The 13,058-nt window shown below is 44.2% G+C and overlaps 1 protein-coding gene across 1 annotated transcript in view; it reads left to right on the forward strand.

Moving 5' to 3' along the window:
• LOC139228121 (protein FAM81A-like) overlaps positions 1-13,058 on the forward strand; it is a 47,401-nt gene that overhangs the window by 16,858 nt on the left and 17,485 nt on the right. Inside the window, exon 3 of the mRNA XM_070859310.1 lies at positions 3,666-3,894. Coding sequence (XP_070715411.1) covers positions 3,666-3,894 — 229 coding nt within the window. The remainder of the gene's footprint in view (positions 1-3,665; positions 3,895-13,058) is intronic.

Raw genomic sequence — 13,058 nt, forward strand, 5'->3', positions numbered from 1 at the left:
CAGCATGCACATGGTGCTGCTCAGATATAAAAGGCCAGTCATTTTGTGAGTCAGGCACTTTGGGCCTACAAAAGGCAGAGCCAAGGTTGTACCTTGCTTAGTTAAACAGAACTCAGTTTGAACCTTTATTGCATACATAACAAAAGATAACCCCCAGCTTCATTTCTCCCCTACCAACCATCCCTTTAAATCCCTCTCTCCTGTCCTTCCACCCTGACTCCAACAACAAGTCTGAGGAGCTCGTGGATTTCTTCGTCACAGAGATTGAGACCAGCCTTCAACTGCCTCTGCTGCTTTCTGGCTTTCCCTTGCCCACCAATCCAAACCTCCCACCAAGCGAAACCCTTCTCCTCAATCTTTGTGCAGCCTTTGACACAGCTGACCTCACCGTACTCCTCCAATTCTTCTCCTTCATTATCCAGCTCATTGGGACTGTCCTTGCTTGGATCCACTCTTACCGATCCAATAGTTGCCATAAAATCTCCAGCAATAGCTTCTCTTCCTGTTCCCGCACTATTACCTCAAGGAACTATCCTTGTCCTCCGTCTCTTCCTCATCTACATGCTGCCCCTTGGAGACATCATTCTGAAACATCGGGTCAGGTTCCACGTGTATGCTGGTGATACCCAGCTCTACCTCTCTTGGTTGTCGGACAAACAATTCTCTCCAATTAGATGTTGGGAAGACTGAAGCAATTGCCTTCAGCCCCTGCTATTAACTCTTGCCACAGATTCCTTCTCCCTCTCCAGCCAGTCTCTGGCTGAACCAAACTCTTCACAACCTCTGCATCCTATTCGACGCAGAGCTGAGCTTCCAGCCCCAAACCTCTCTGACACCTACTTCCACCTTCGTAACATCACTCACCTCCATCCTTGCCTCAGACCCTCTTCTGCTGAAACTCTCATCCACACCTTGATTCCAGTGCTCAGCTACTGGCCTCCCCCCCACCACACCCAAAACAGCAGCTAGTGAACTGTGGACATATCAGAGTATGGTTTCAGTAACTTGGTCCAAGTCATCTTAGAGGAACTTTCATTCAAGTCAAAATGTTCTGGTTTAATATGATGCTACAAAGCATTGTCTGTTGCTGTCTCTCAGTTTTCTCCCTTTTTCGGTTCCCGCTTTGAGTTATATGCAGATGTGTCTAGCACATATGTGTAATACCATTTCCTGCATCTTTGATTGCTATATTCTACCGTGTCATTCTCAGACTTGCTTCTAGCTGAGAAGCACATTCACAGACCTTCATCAGAATGGATTCATTTGCTTATGGCTTGGATCTGCCCTTTGGTCCTTTTACAAATTGATTTTGCCAATATTTATCAGGCAAATTACTTGTAGTGGAAAAAAAATGGCCAGACAAATAACACTTACGGTGCTGTTTCTTTTATTGTTCCCTCCCTCACATTTTCGACATTATTTTTTTCATCCTTCTTGCATAGGGGTACGGTAACATACCCTGTGGCTGGACAAATGATCCGGAGACATGAGTTCAAATCTCACTATGGCAGCTGGGGAATTTAAATTCAGTGAATTAAATAAATCTGGAATAAAAAGCTAGTATCAGTAATAGTGAGCATGAAACTACTGGATTATTGTAAAAGCATATCTGGTTCACTAATGTCTGCTAGAGAAGAAAATCTGCCGCCCTTACCCGGTCTGGCCTATGTGTGGCTCCAGACCCACAGCAATGTGGTTGACTCTTAACTGCCCTCTAAGGTGGCCTAACAAGTCACACAGTTATACAAGGCCACCCACCACCAGCCACCTAGGGTGGGCAATAAATGCTGGACTTGCCAGTGACACCCACATCCCGTGAATGAATTAAAAAACCTCCTGCCAAAGCACATTCCCCATCAAACAAGGCAAGCCAGCAAGGTACTAATGGGCAAACGCAAGGCAGGTGCAGTATATTGTAGATAAACGTGAGGTTATCCACTTTGATGGCAAAAACAGGAAGGCAGAATATATCTGAATGGTGACAGATTAGGAAAAGAGGAGGAGCAATGAGACCTGGGTGTCATGGTTCATCAGTCATTAAAAGTTGGCATGCAGGTACAGCAGGCGGTGAAGAAGGCAAATGGCATGTTGGCCTTCATAGCTAGGGGATTTGAGTATAGGAGCAGGAAAGTCTCACTGCAGTTGTACAGGGCCATGGTGAGGCCACACCTTGAATATTGTGTACAGTTTTGGTCTCCTAATCTGAGGAAGGACATTCTTGCTATTAAGTGCAGCGAAGGTTCACCAAACTGATTCCCGGGATGGCAGGACTGACATATGAAGAAAGACTGGATCGACTCGGCTTATATTCACTGGAATTTAGAAGAATGAGAGGGGATCTCATAGAAACATATAAAATTCTGATGGGATTGGACAGGTTAGATGCAGGAAGAATGTTCCCAATGTTGGGGAAGTCCAGAACCAGGGGTTACAGTCTAAGGATAAGGGGTAAGCCATTTAGGACCGAGATGAGGAGAAACTTCTTCACTCAAAGAATTGTGAACCTGTGGAATTCTCTACCACAGAAAGTCTTTGAGGACAGTTTGTTAGATATATTCAAAAGGGAGTTAGATGTGGCCCTTACGGCTAAAGGGATCAAGGGGTATGGTGAGAAAGCAGGAATGGGGTACTGATGTGCATGATCATCCATGATCATATTGAATGGCGGTGCAGGCATGAAGGACCGAATGGCCTACTCCTGCACCTATTTTCTATGTTTCTGTGTTTCTGACAGGGATTTATAAGAACATAGGAAATAGGAGCAGGAGTAGGCCATACGGCCCCTCGAGCCTGCTTCGCCATTCAGTAAGATCATGGCTGATCTGATCATAGACTCAGCTTCACTTCCCCGCCCGCTCCCCATAACCCTCTATCCCCTTATCATTTAAAAAACTGTCTATTTCTGTCTTAAATGTATTCAATGTCCCAGCTTCCACAGCTCTTTGAGGCAGTGAATTCCACAGATATACAACCCTCTGAGAAGAAATTTCTCCTCATCTCTGTTTTAAATGGGCAGCCCCTTATTCTAAGACCATGCCCTCTAGTTCTAGTCTCCCTCTTCAGTGGAAACATCCTCTCTGCATCCACCTTGTCAAGCCCCCTCATAATCTTATACGTTTCGATAAGATCACCTCTCATTCTTCTGAATTCCAGTGAGTAGAGGCCCAACCTACTCAACCTTTCCTCATAAGTCAACCCCTCATCTCTGGAATCAACCGAGTGAACCTTCTATGAACAGCCTCCAAAGTAAGTATATCCTTTTGTAAATATGGAAACCAAAACTGCATGCAGTTTTCTAGGTGTGGCTTCACCAAAATCTTGTATAGCTGTAGCAAGACTTCCCTGCATTTATATTCCATCCCCTTTGCAATAAAGGCCAATATGAAGTATAAATGAAGTTCATTATAATTTGAAAGAAGAAAATATATTAAGTTGTTACGTCTGCTTTCATTCATATTTCTTCTGAAGTTATAGCACATTCACAATGAGCTCACGACTCCGATATTAATTCCATAGAAAAATCTCAACTAATGCAAATACCAATTACATAATAAGGTGTCCAGGCACATTCCAGACTGTTACTACATTGGCCACACTTGTTCAGATTCACGTTTTTCTCTGCTAATAATATTTTATTTTCATTCCTGTTTCTGATGAACTCAAAGACCACCAGATCTTCCTATTATACCCACTAGGTGGGTGGGCCAATTAGAAGATCATATCATCCATCCTGAGAAAACCATGGAGCAGACCTGGTATATCAAGGATGACGTTGATTCAAATTCACGGACACTAAAAAGCAGAGGTGAAGGAGAGTATGATGCTCGGGAACTCTTGGAGGAACATATAAAATATATCACCGTCATTGTGAAACAATTAAACAAGGACATAGAGGTAAGATTTAACCTATGTTACTACAGGTTCAAATATAAACCATTTCAAATGTTGGCAGCATCGGCTACCCCTGATGGCTCACTCAGCAAATACATTGCCCAGGGTGGTACCCTGTACTGAGCTGTACAGACCAGGCAAGCCACAGCTTTCAGTCTTGGTCTGCATTGAGTTCTGATGCCCGTCACTTGCATTACTTTCCAGCTTAGGACAGCATTCTTGATGTTGCTGGCAACCTTGTCAAATAAACATAGGGCCTCAGTCTTGTATAAACGTAGCTGTGCAATGAACTGAAAGCTTCCACACTTTAGTAGGGAATCTGGTGCGTACTAATTCTTCTTCAGCTTAGATTAGTTAATATTTGCAATTCAACTTTTGTACTAATTGGTTATTTCTTCATACAAATTCTACATCTTGTTAGCCATAGTATCGTATTCAGCTTCGTTCCATTTAATTGATTTTGTAAAATCCATAAAGATAGAATGACAGATTAAATGATACCAGATGTTAGAAGCTGAGAAAATGTAAACTGCAGTTGGTTTATAGACATGCAGTTTGATATCCTTTAATTAGCAGAGAGCAAACCGGTTTGGATTCTTATATTATCTCCTAGGTTCATGTTATAATAGAATCTGTTTAATGTCATGATTTAATATTAAAAAGTGACTCCACTAGCTATAGGTAATCAGATAGGCAGCCTCGTGCAAATCACCCTGCAATTAACCTCACAAAAGCATATGAAATAGTGGTGAAACTGGAGTTTAATCCTTTCTCCTCTGTGCTATAATATTTTTACAGTTTTTTATTTGTCACTTCCTCTCTCCCAGTTTAGATTTCCTTCTTTCTTTTCCACTTTATTTTGGTCCTGGGTTTCTCTCCTTACATCACTGCAGCAGCCTCCTGTGATCAAAGGTCTCCATTATATTGCAAAAGAAACTCGTTGTCAATCATTTATCAGCAAAAATGCAATTCTGACAAAGTTAAATTGCTTCCTTGTGTAACAAATGCCACAATGATATTAAAAAAGAATTGAATGAATTCAGGAACAAACCTCTTCAGTCTTTTAAATGAACATACTCCAGGGCAAGTTATGTGTATAAAATATATCCCTTGCGTTTTTTTATTAAATTTGTACTCTGGAAGATGGTGTGCCTTCTCCTTGAGCCACTACATTCCCCGTGGTGATGGTGTTGGGTAGTGAATTCCACAATATTGACCCAACAGTGATGAAGGAATGGTGATAAAGGTCCAAGTCAGGATGGTGTGTGACTTGGAGGGGAACTTGGAGGTGACATTGCTGCTCTTGTTCTTCTTGATGGTGGAGGTCACCGAGGATAGAGGTGCTGTCAAAGTAACCTTGGTGTGTTGCTTCAGTGCATGCTGTAGATTGTACTTACTGCAGTCACAGAGTGCCGGTGGTTGAGAGAGTGGATGTTGACTTCAGGGCCACCGATCACGTGAACTGTTCTGTCCTGGATGACGTTAAGCTTCTTGAACGTTGTTGCGACTGAACGCATTCAGGTAAGCGGTAAATATTTCATCACACTTCTGACTTTGAACCTTTTAGATAGTGGAGAGGATTTCAGGGTTCAAGAGGTGAGCTACTCATCGCAGCGTACACATCCTCTGCCCTGTGCATGTAGCTACCGTGTTGATATGGTTGGTCCGATTCAGCTTCTGGTAACGTCCAAGGAAATGCATGCAGTTCTCTGATGCATATGACCAGCCACCATCATTCACAGATTGAACTGAACACTGCTTTCAGACATCTGATGTGCAAAGTTGAAAAGTGAGCGCGTATGGTAGAATAGTGGTTCTGTCCAGAGGCCTGGACTAATGATCCAGAGACGGTCAATTCAAATCCCATTGTGATTGTTTGAGAATTTAAATTCAGTTTTTAAAAAAAATTTAAATTTTTAAAAAGCTGGTATCCGTAAAAGTGAGCATGAAACTATCGGATTGTCATAAAAACCCAACTCGTTCACTAATGTCCTTTAAGTCTGGCCAACATGTGACTCGCCAATGTGGTTGACTCTTAACTGCTGCCCGAAGTGGCCTAGCAAGCCACTCAGTTGTATCAAACTGCAACAAAGACAGAAGGCCAGGGGCAACGAGAGACGGGCAATGAATGCCAGCCTTGCCATTGATGCCCACATCCCAAGAATGAATTAAAAATTGCTTAAGGTATTGGTACACAAAGAAATTATGAGCAAGTACAGATTAATTAGGCTCATAACTTATTGCTACAAGTGTAACATTTACTGTGCTTTGTTATTTTTTTTCTCTCACTGCCTTTGTCGTCTCTTGTGTCACACAGTACTCTGATAGAGGCCAAACCTATAGCAGTGGCAATTTATAGCCATTGCCTGGATGACTTCGCCCATAGATTTTGCCTGACCCTATGGTCAGAAGCACCTGGCCTCCATACCGCACCTTACCACAACGGTACAGAGCTCAGGCCAAGAGCGGGGGTGGGTGGGGCAGTGTATGATGAACCCATAGCCAACCCGTGATCCAATGGTGTTCTAGTGTATGAGCCACTAAGGGACTCTTGAGTAATCCAAGTCGGGACCAAATGGATCACCTGACAGTATCATCTTGGTTTGTGATATTCAGGAAATGACACCATTTATTCACTTATCATCATCATAAGCAGTCCCTTGAAATCGAGGAAGACTTGCTTCCACTCTAAAAGTGAGTTCTTAGGTGACTGAACAGTCCAATACGGGAATTCCAGTCTCCGTCACAGATGGGACAGACAGTCATTGGAGGAAAGGGTGGGTGGGGAGTCTGGTTTGCCACACGGTCCTTCCGCTGCCTGCGCTTGGTTTCTGCATGCTCTCGTCGACCAGACTCGAGGTACTCAGCGCCCACCCGGATGCTCTTCCTCCACTTAGGGCGGTCTTTGGCCAGGGACTCCCAGATGTCGGTGGGGATGCTGCACTTTATCAAGGATGTCCTTGAAGGTGTCCTTAAAACGTTTCCTCTGCCCATCCAGGGCTCGCCCGCTGCGTAGGAGTTCCGAGTAGAGCACCTTCATTGGGAGTCTTGTGTCGGGCATGCGGACAATGTGGTCTGCCCAATGGAGCTGGTCAAATGTGGTCAGTGCTTCGATGCTGAGGATGTTGGCCTGGTCAGTAAGGTACCTTACTGTTAAAATGACTGACGCGCTCGTCCATATTTCAGGAACTGATAAGTGTTTGGGCGTTTATTGGTTGTTATATTAAATTACAAACTATTGCTTCTGAAGTCATGCTTGCCGCTAATTTTGTGCTTACTCCACTTAAGTAATATTGAAACTATTGGCTTAACCAATTCCAGTAGCATTTTCAAATTAGTCTGGGAACAAAAGCAGAACATTGTCATCTAATGGTTTCCATTCCAATCACTAAAAAAATGATAATAATTGTAGGAGGGGCTTGAAGCTAAATTTTACCAGGATTATTCTGATCTTTTAAAAATATTTGAATGGAGAAAAGATTATGAATCACAGGTTTAACTTGAGAAATTCATTTCCTTTTGAGAATTATAGATAAATTCCCATTTTTCGTGTTGACACAGAAAAAGAACTGTAACTCTGTGCTTTAGTACAATGAGCATGTTGTTGAGAGACCTTGGCTAAGATCCAGTGCATACGTGAAGAATGAAAGCAGAACTCTCACTAGTAAGTGTTATAGTGGCAGGTGCATTGAGTGGGAACAGTATTACAGTTCTGAAAGTCCACAGTCCAAAGCTGCATCAGCATATGACATCAGTCTGGCAAGCTGGATCTGAAAAGTGATGTGTCACAGCAGGACATCTGCGAAGGAAACAACTGAGGCAATCTCTGGCAACAGTTTGGAGAAACTTTCCTTCCAATTTCTACCCCTCCCTCACCTTCACGTAGTCCAACTCTGACTCTTCCCTTCCCTTCCTTGACTTCTCTAACTCCATTTCTGGGGAAATGCTGTCAACCAATATCTACTATAAACCCACCGGCTCTCACAGCTACCTTGTTTACACATTCTCTAACCCTGCTTCCTGTAAGGACTCCATTCTCCCAGTTTCTCCATCTCCGTCGCTTCTGTTCTGATGATGCCACCTTCCACACCAGTGCTTCCGATATGTCTTCCTTTTTCCTCAATCGGGGTTCCCCTCCAACTGTGTCTGTCCTATTTTCCGTATTTATATCCTCACCCGTTCCCCTCCCTCCCAGAACCACAACCGAGTCCTCTTTGTCCTCTCCTTCAACCCCAACAGCTTCCACATTCAACGTGATTTCCGCTACCTCCAGCACAACGCCACCATCAAACACATCTTCCCCTCCCCTTTCAGCATTCCGAAGGGACCATTCCCTCCGTGACACCCTGATCTACTCTTCGGTCACCCAACAATGGCTTCTCTTCCCACGGTACCCTTCTGTGCAAACGTGGGAGATGCAACACCCTTTTACACTATAACCTCACAAAGGTGATTCCTCTCCTATAATCACATCATCTCCTCCTTGTATATGTACTTCATTCACTGGAGCCAATCTCCAGTTTATAACAACGTGTACAAACTTTGTGGATGTTGGGCATCTCAGCTGAGCCTGATACTGTCCTCAAATGACATCCAAACTGTAAAGTATGTACATAAGGTCTGCCCACCACCAGGGGACAATGCCGCCAGAGGTCCTAGGGTCATGGGTACACTCGTGCTGGGCCCGGTTTATAACCTGAACTTCACCTTTGTATCTTCACTTCTGGAAGTCATTAAAGACTGATCAGGTTACACCTAGTCACTGGCTCACAGTACGGAGTTCATTGTATCATTTCATACACCACACAAACTAACTTTCTAACAATGGCCACTGGATAACATTCAGGAACAGCAACCATTGCTGAATTTTTCCCTCCCTAACCTAGACCTTTGAGGCCAAATATAGCACTCCAGTTACTGCTCTAGCTACTTCGGCATATTCTGGGAATTAAACTTGGCAGCTTTTTCTCTATGTGGTTTAGTCCTTACACTAGTCCTTACCATCACCAAACTCTAAAACGAATTATAAAGTCGGAAAAGCATTAGAATCGATAGATTGAGTTAGATTCGGTAAGAAAAGAACTCACACATTTATAGATTTTGTGATGGATACGTGGACCAAAGGGAAGTCGGGGGTGGTGAGCTTGGTGCCCACCTGAGCAGGGGAGGGTTGACCCTGCCATAACTTGTGGGACAGCCTCATCCGGACAGTTAGAGCAAGGTCCCAGCCCATATTGGGTCTGCCGTTTGGAGCTCGTCAGTGGAGCCTGGGGAAATCACACGCTCTTAAAGTACTGCTGACCAGGGTACTTAAAGAGATGTAACCAGTTAAAGATAGGTGGTAGCATACAGGCAAAAAAATGTTGTTAGCCTTTAAAAAGTCAGTAAATATTCAAAATGGTGATTTTAAACCTTTCGAAAAGCAAAAGAAAGGCAAAATGCAATGGCTGCCACAATTAACGTGGAGGCAGGAAACAGCTTGTGGACAAGCAATGCAGCGGCACAGCATTTGTAGCCCTGTGTGATGGCTGGTGAAGTAGAGGCGCTGCTGCAGGGAGGACTGCCCTGTTTACCCTCTGCGGCCTTCGTTCCTGGAAGAGTGCAGCACAGCCTGCCGGAGAGGAGATGGAGGAAGGGGAGTTGCGGATTCTGGTGACCTTGACTGCGACTCGTAGTGCTGGTGCAGGTTGGCTGCAGTTATTCGTGCAGCAAGAGGCACAGCTCTGCTAATGACGACTCCCTATTGACTCCGAGGCTGTGCAGCTAGTTTCCCCGTGGTTGTTGCCAGGTAGGTGTGGCAGACCTACGGACATGGTGGATGGCATCATGGTGGGTAGTGTCACCTGTTGATTTTATCGCTATGCCCTCTTCAGCAGCAACATCAAGGCTTGTAACCTGCTCATCTTGGTCCTCTCTTTGCTGCAGATTGGTGTCTGCCATTTCCGGGAAGTCCATAGTTGTGCCTCATTGGATGGTGAAGTTGTGGGGTATGCAGCAGATTATGATGATCCTGCACACTTTGGCTGGGCTGTATTGTAGGATGCCCCGTGTTCTGTCTAGAGAACTGAAGCTTTGCTTTACCATGCCTATGGCACGTTTTATAATGACTTGGGTAGGCTGAATGACCATCACTGTACTTGCGCTCAGCAGCTGTCGGTAACCATGAGAGCCAGAGCTGAAAGGGACGATGCCGTCTCCAAGGAGCCATACTTGCAGATTTCGTTGTGGGGCAGATAATAGGGTCGTGGTGGGTTGCTCTGCAATAAAGGTATCGTGACTGCTGCTTGAGAAACAAGCATTTACCTGCATGATCCTGTGAGAAGATTGATAGCCCTTGCTTTAAAGAATTAGGCAGCCACTGTCAGTGCTATGATTGTGGTGGAGTTTGGCTCGAGGTCAAATTCTAGCATGTGACATAACTCTTATCACTGTCGCCCTGGCGAATCTTAGCCTTACATAGAAACATAGAAACATAGAAAATTGTGTGGTCGTTTCATTTCATACACCACACAAACTAACTTTCTAACAACGGCCACTGGATAACGTTCAGGAACAGCAACCATTGCTGAATTTTTCCCCTCCCTAACCTAGACGTTTGAGGCTAAATATAGCACTCCAGTTACTGCTCCAGCTACTTCGGCATATTCTGGAATTAAACTTGGCAGCTTCTTCTCTATGTGGTTTAGTCCTACACTAGTCCTTACCATCACCAAACTCTAAAACGAATTATAAAGTCGGAAAAGCATTAGAATCGATAGATTGAGTTAGATTCGGTAAGAAAAGAACTCGCACATTTATAGATTTTGTGATGGATACGTGGAGCAAAGAGAAGTCGGGGGTGGTGAGCTTGGTGCCCACCTGAGCAGGGGAGGGTTGACCCTGCCATAACTTGTGGGACAGCCTCATCCGGACAGTTAGAGCAAGGTCTCAGCCCATATTGGGTCTGCCGTTTGGAGCTCGTCAGTGGAGCCTGGGGAAATCACACGCTCTTAAAGTACTGCTGACCAGGGTACTTAAAGAGATGTAACCAGTTAAAGGTAGGTGGTAGCATACAGGCAAAAAAATGTTGTTAGCCTTTAAAAAGTCAGTAAATATTCAAAATGGTGATTTTAAACCTTTCGAAAAGCAAAAGAAAGGCAAAATGCAATGGCTGCCACAATTAACGTGGAGGCAGAAACAGCTTCGGCCCTTTGAGCCTGCACCACCATTCAATATGATCATGGCTGATCATTCCCTCTGTACCCCTTCCCTGCTTTCTCTCCATACCCCTTGATCCCTTTAGCTATAAGGGCCACATCCAACACCCTTTTGAATATATCCAAGGAACTGGACTCAATAACTTTCTGTGGTAGAGAATTCCACAGGTTCACCACTCTCTGGGTGAAGAAGTTTCTCCTCATCTCGATCCTAAATGGCTTACCCCTTATCCTTAGACTGTGACCCCTGGTTCTGGACTTCCCCAACATCGGGAACATTCTTCCTGCATCTAACCTGTCCAATCCTGTCAGAATTTTATATGTTTCTATGAGATCCCCTCTCATTCTTCTAAATTCCAATGAGTATAAGCCTAGTCGATCCAGTCTCTCCTCATATGTCATTCCTGCCATCCTGGGAATCAGTCTGGTGAACCTTGGCTGCACTCCCTCAATAGCAAGAACGTCCTTCCTCAGCATCGAATCATCTGGTGACTATTGTGTCGAGCGTTAGTCGGTGAATTGGACACTTCTGTGGTGTGACAGTACAAGATGGATTACTGGACGATTGACTCTCCATATACGAGCTGAGACAGGATGACTCCACATCAAACAAGACTTTAAACCGGTTGACAAACCAGGAGGCAGATATTGTAGGAGGATGACAGGCATCAAAGAGAAGTGTTATTTGTGTGGGGTTGTATATCGAGCTTGTGATCACGTTACCCAGGGTGACAACCTGTGCCAGCCTTGACACAGATCCTTTCATATGAAGATCCCTTGCCTGTCAGAGATTGGCGGGCCAGAGGGTAATGGGTGTGCAAAGTCCTCCTCCAAAAACAGTGATTCCCATAGAGAACCTCATGGTCGAAAATATTATACAATAATTAAAAATTGCACTGCCAAAAATGCTTGGCACAAAACATCTGAAGTACTGAGGCACCAAAGCAACGCCCATAAAAAGCCTCCACAGATTCACTTGAAATACAGGCTAAAAAAACATTAAAACTACCTGCAGTGTGTCCCTTTAATCGCTTCCAGTACAGAAACTAGCAATACTGGACGCTGGTCTTATGTGGGAAAATTGAATACTGAGTGCATTGTCTGAGTCCAATCTGCGAAGTGATTTAAGCTCCCATGTGATGTCATTCACCAGTCCATTGTGATATTAAAATAAAGCTGCTGCATGCTTTCAATGAGAGCTGCTAGATCAGAAAGGTACACGATGTGCATTATAGGTAGAGATTTGCGCTCTCGATCTCCATCCCTCTACTTCTGGTCCATTATGGTCAGTTCGCAAGTAAGAAACCCAGTCTATGGCCCCTCAACATTTTTTTTTTTTTTAAAAAGACCATTGATTTCTATAAAAACAGAAAATGCTGGAAGTACTCAGCAGATCAGGTAGCAGCTGTGGAGAGAGAAAGGTCATCCACCTGAAACGTTAACTCTGTTTCTCTCTCCACAGATGCTGCCTGACCTGCTGAGTATTTCCAGCATTTTCTGTTTTTATTACCTCCGTGACTATAGTGCCTTTCGTGACCTGAACATTCCAAGGTGCTTAACACCCAGTGAATTACTTTGGAAGTGAAATCACTGTTTTGTAGGCAGACCTGACATGCAAATTGCACACGATGTGGTTCCATGAAAAGCATTAAGGCAAATTACCAGTTAAATCTGTTCATGTAATGTTGGTTGCGAGATGAATGTTGACCAGGAGAACTCTGATTCTCTTCTTCAAAAGTGGGGGTGCTATTGTTTTTGCTGGTAACGTGAAACGGACGACAGCGAATCGGAATCCTGTTTTACACCACGCCCCACTTACTTTTCGATTGAAAATTGGACATGGTGTAAAACGGGATAGCGACTTGCTATCGCCCATTTTGCGCCAGCACTGAAGACCAATGTTAGAACCTTTCACCTTCACCTGAGCTGGCAAATGAGGCTTTAGTTTAGCATCTTATCTGAAAGGCAGCA

Source organism: Pristiophorus japonicus, chromosome 17 (assembly GCF_044704955.1).
Source record: "Pristiophorus japonicus isolate sPriJap1 chromosome 17, sPriJap1.hap1, whole genome shotgun sequence".
Taxonomy (NCBI): Eukaryota; Metazoa; Chordata; class Chondrichthyes; family Pristiophoridae; genus Pristiophorus; species Pristiophorus japonicus.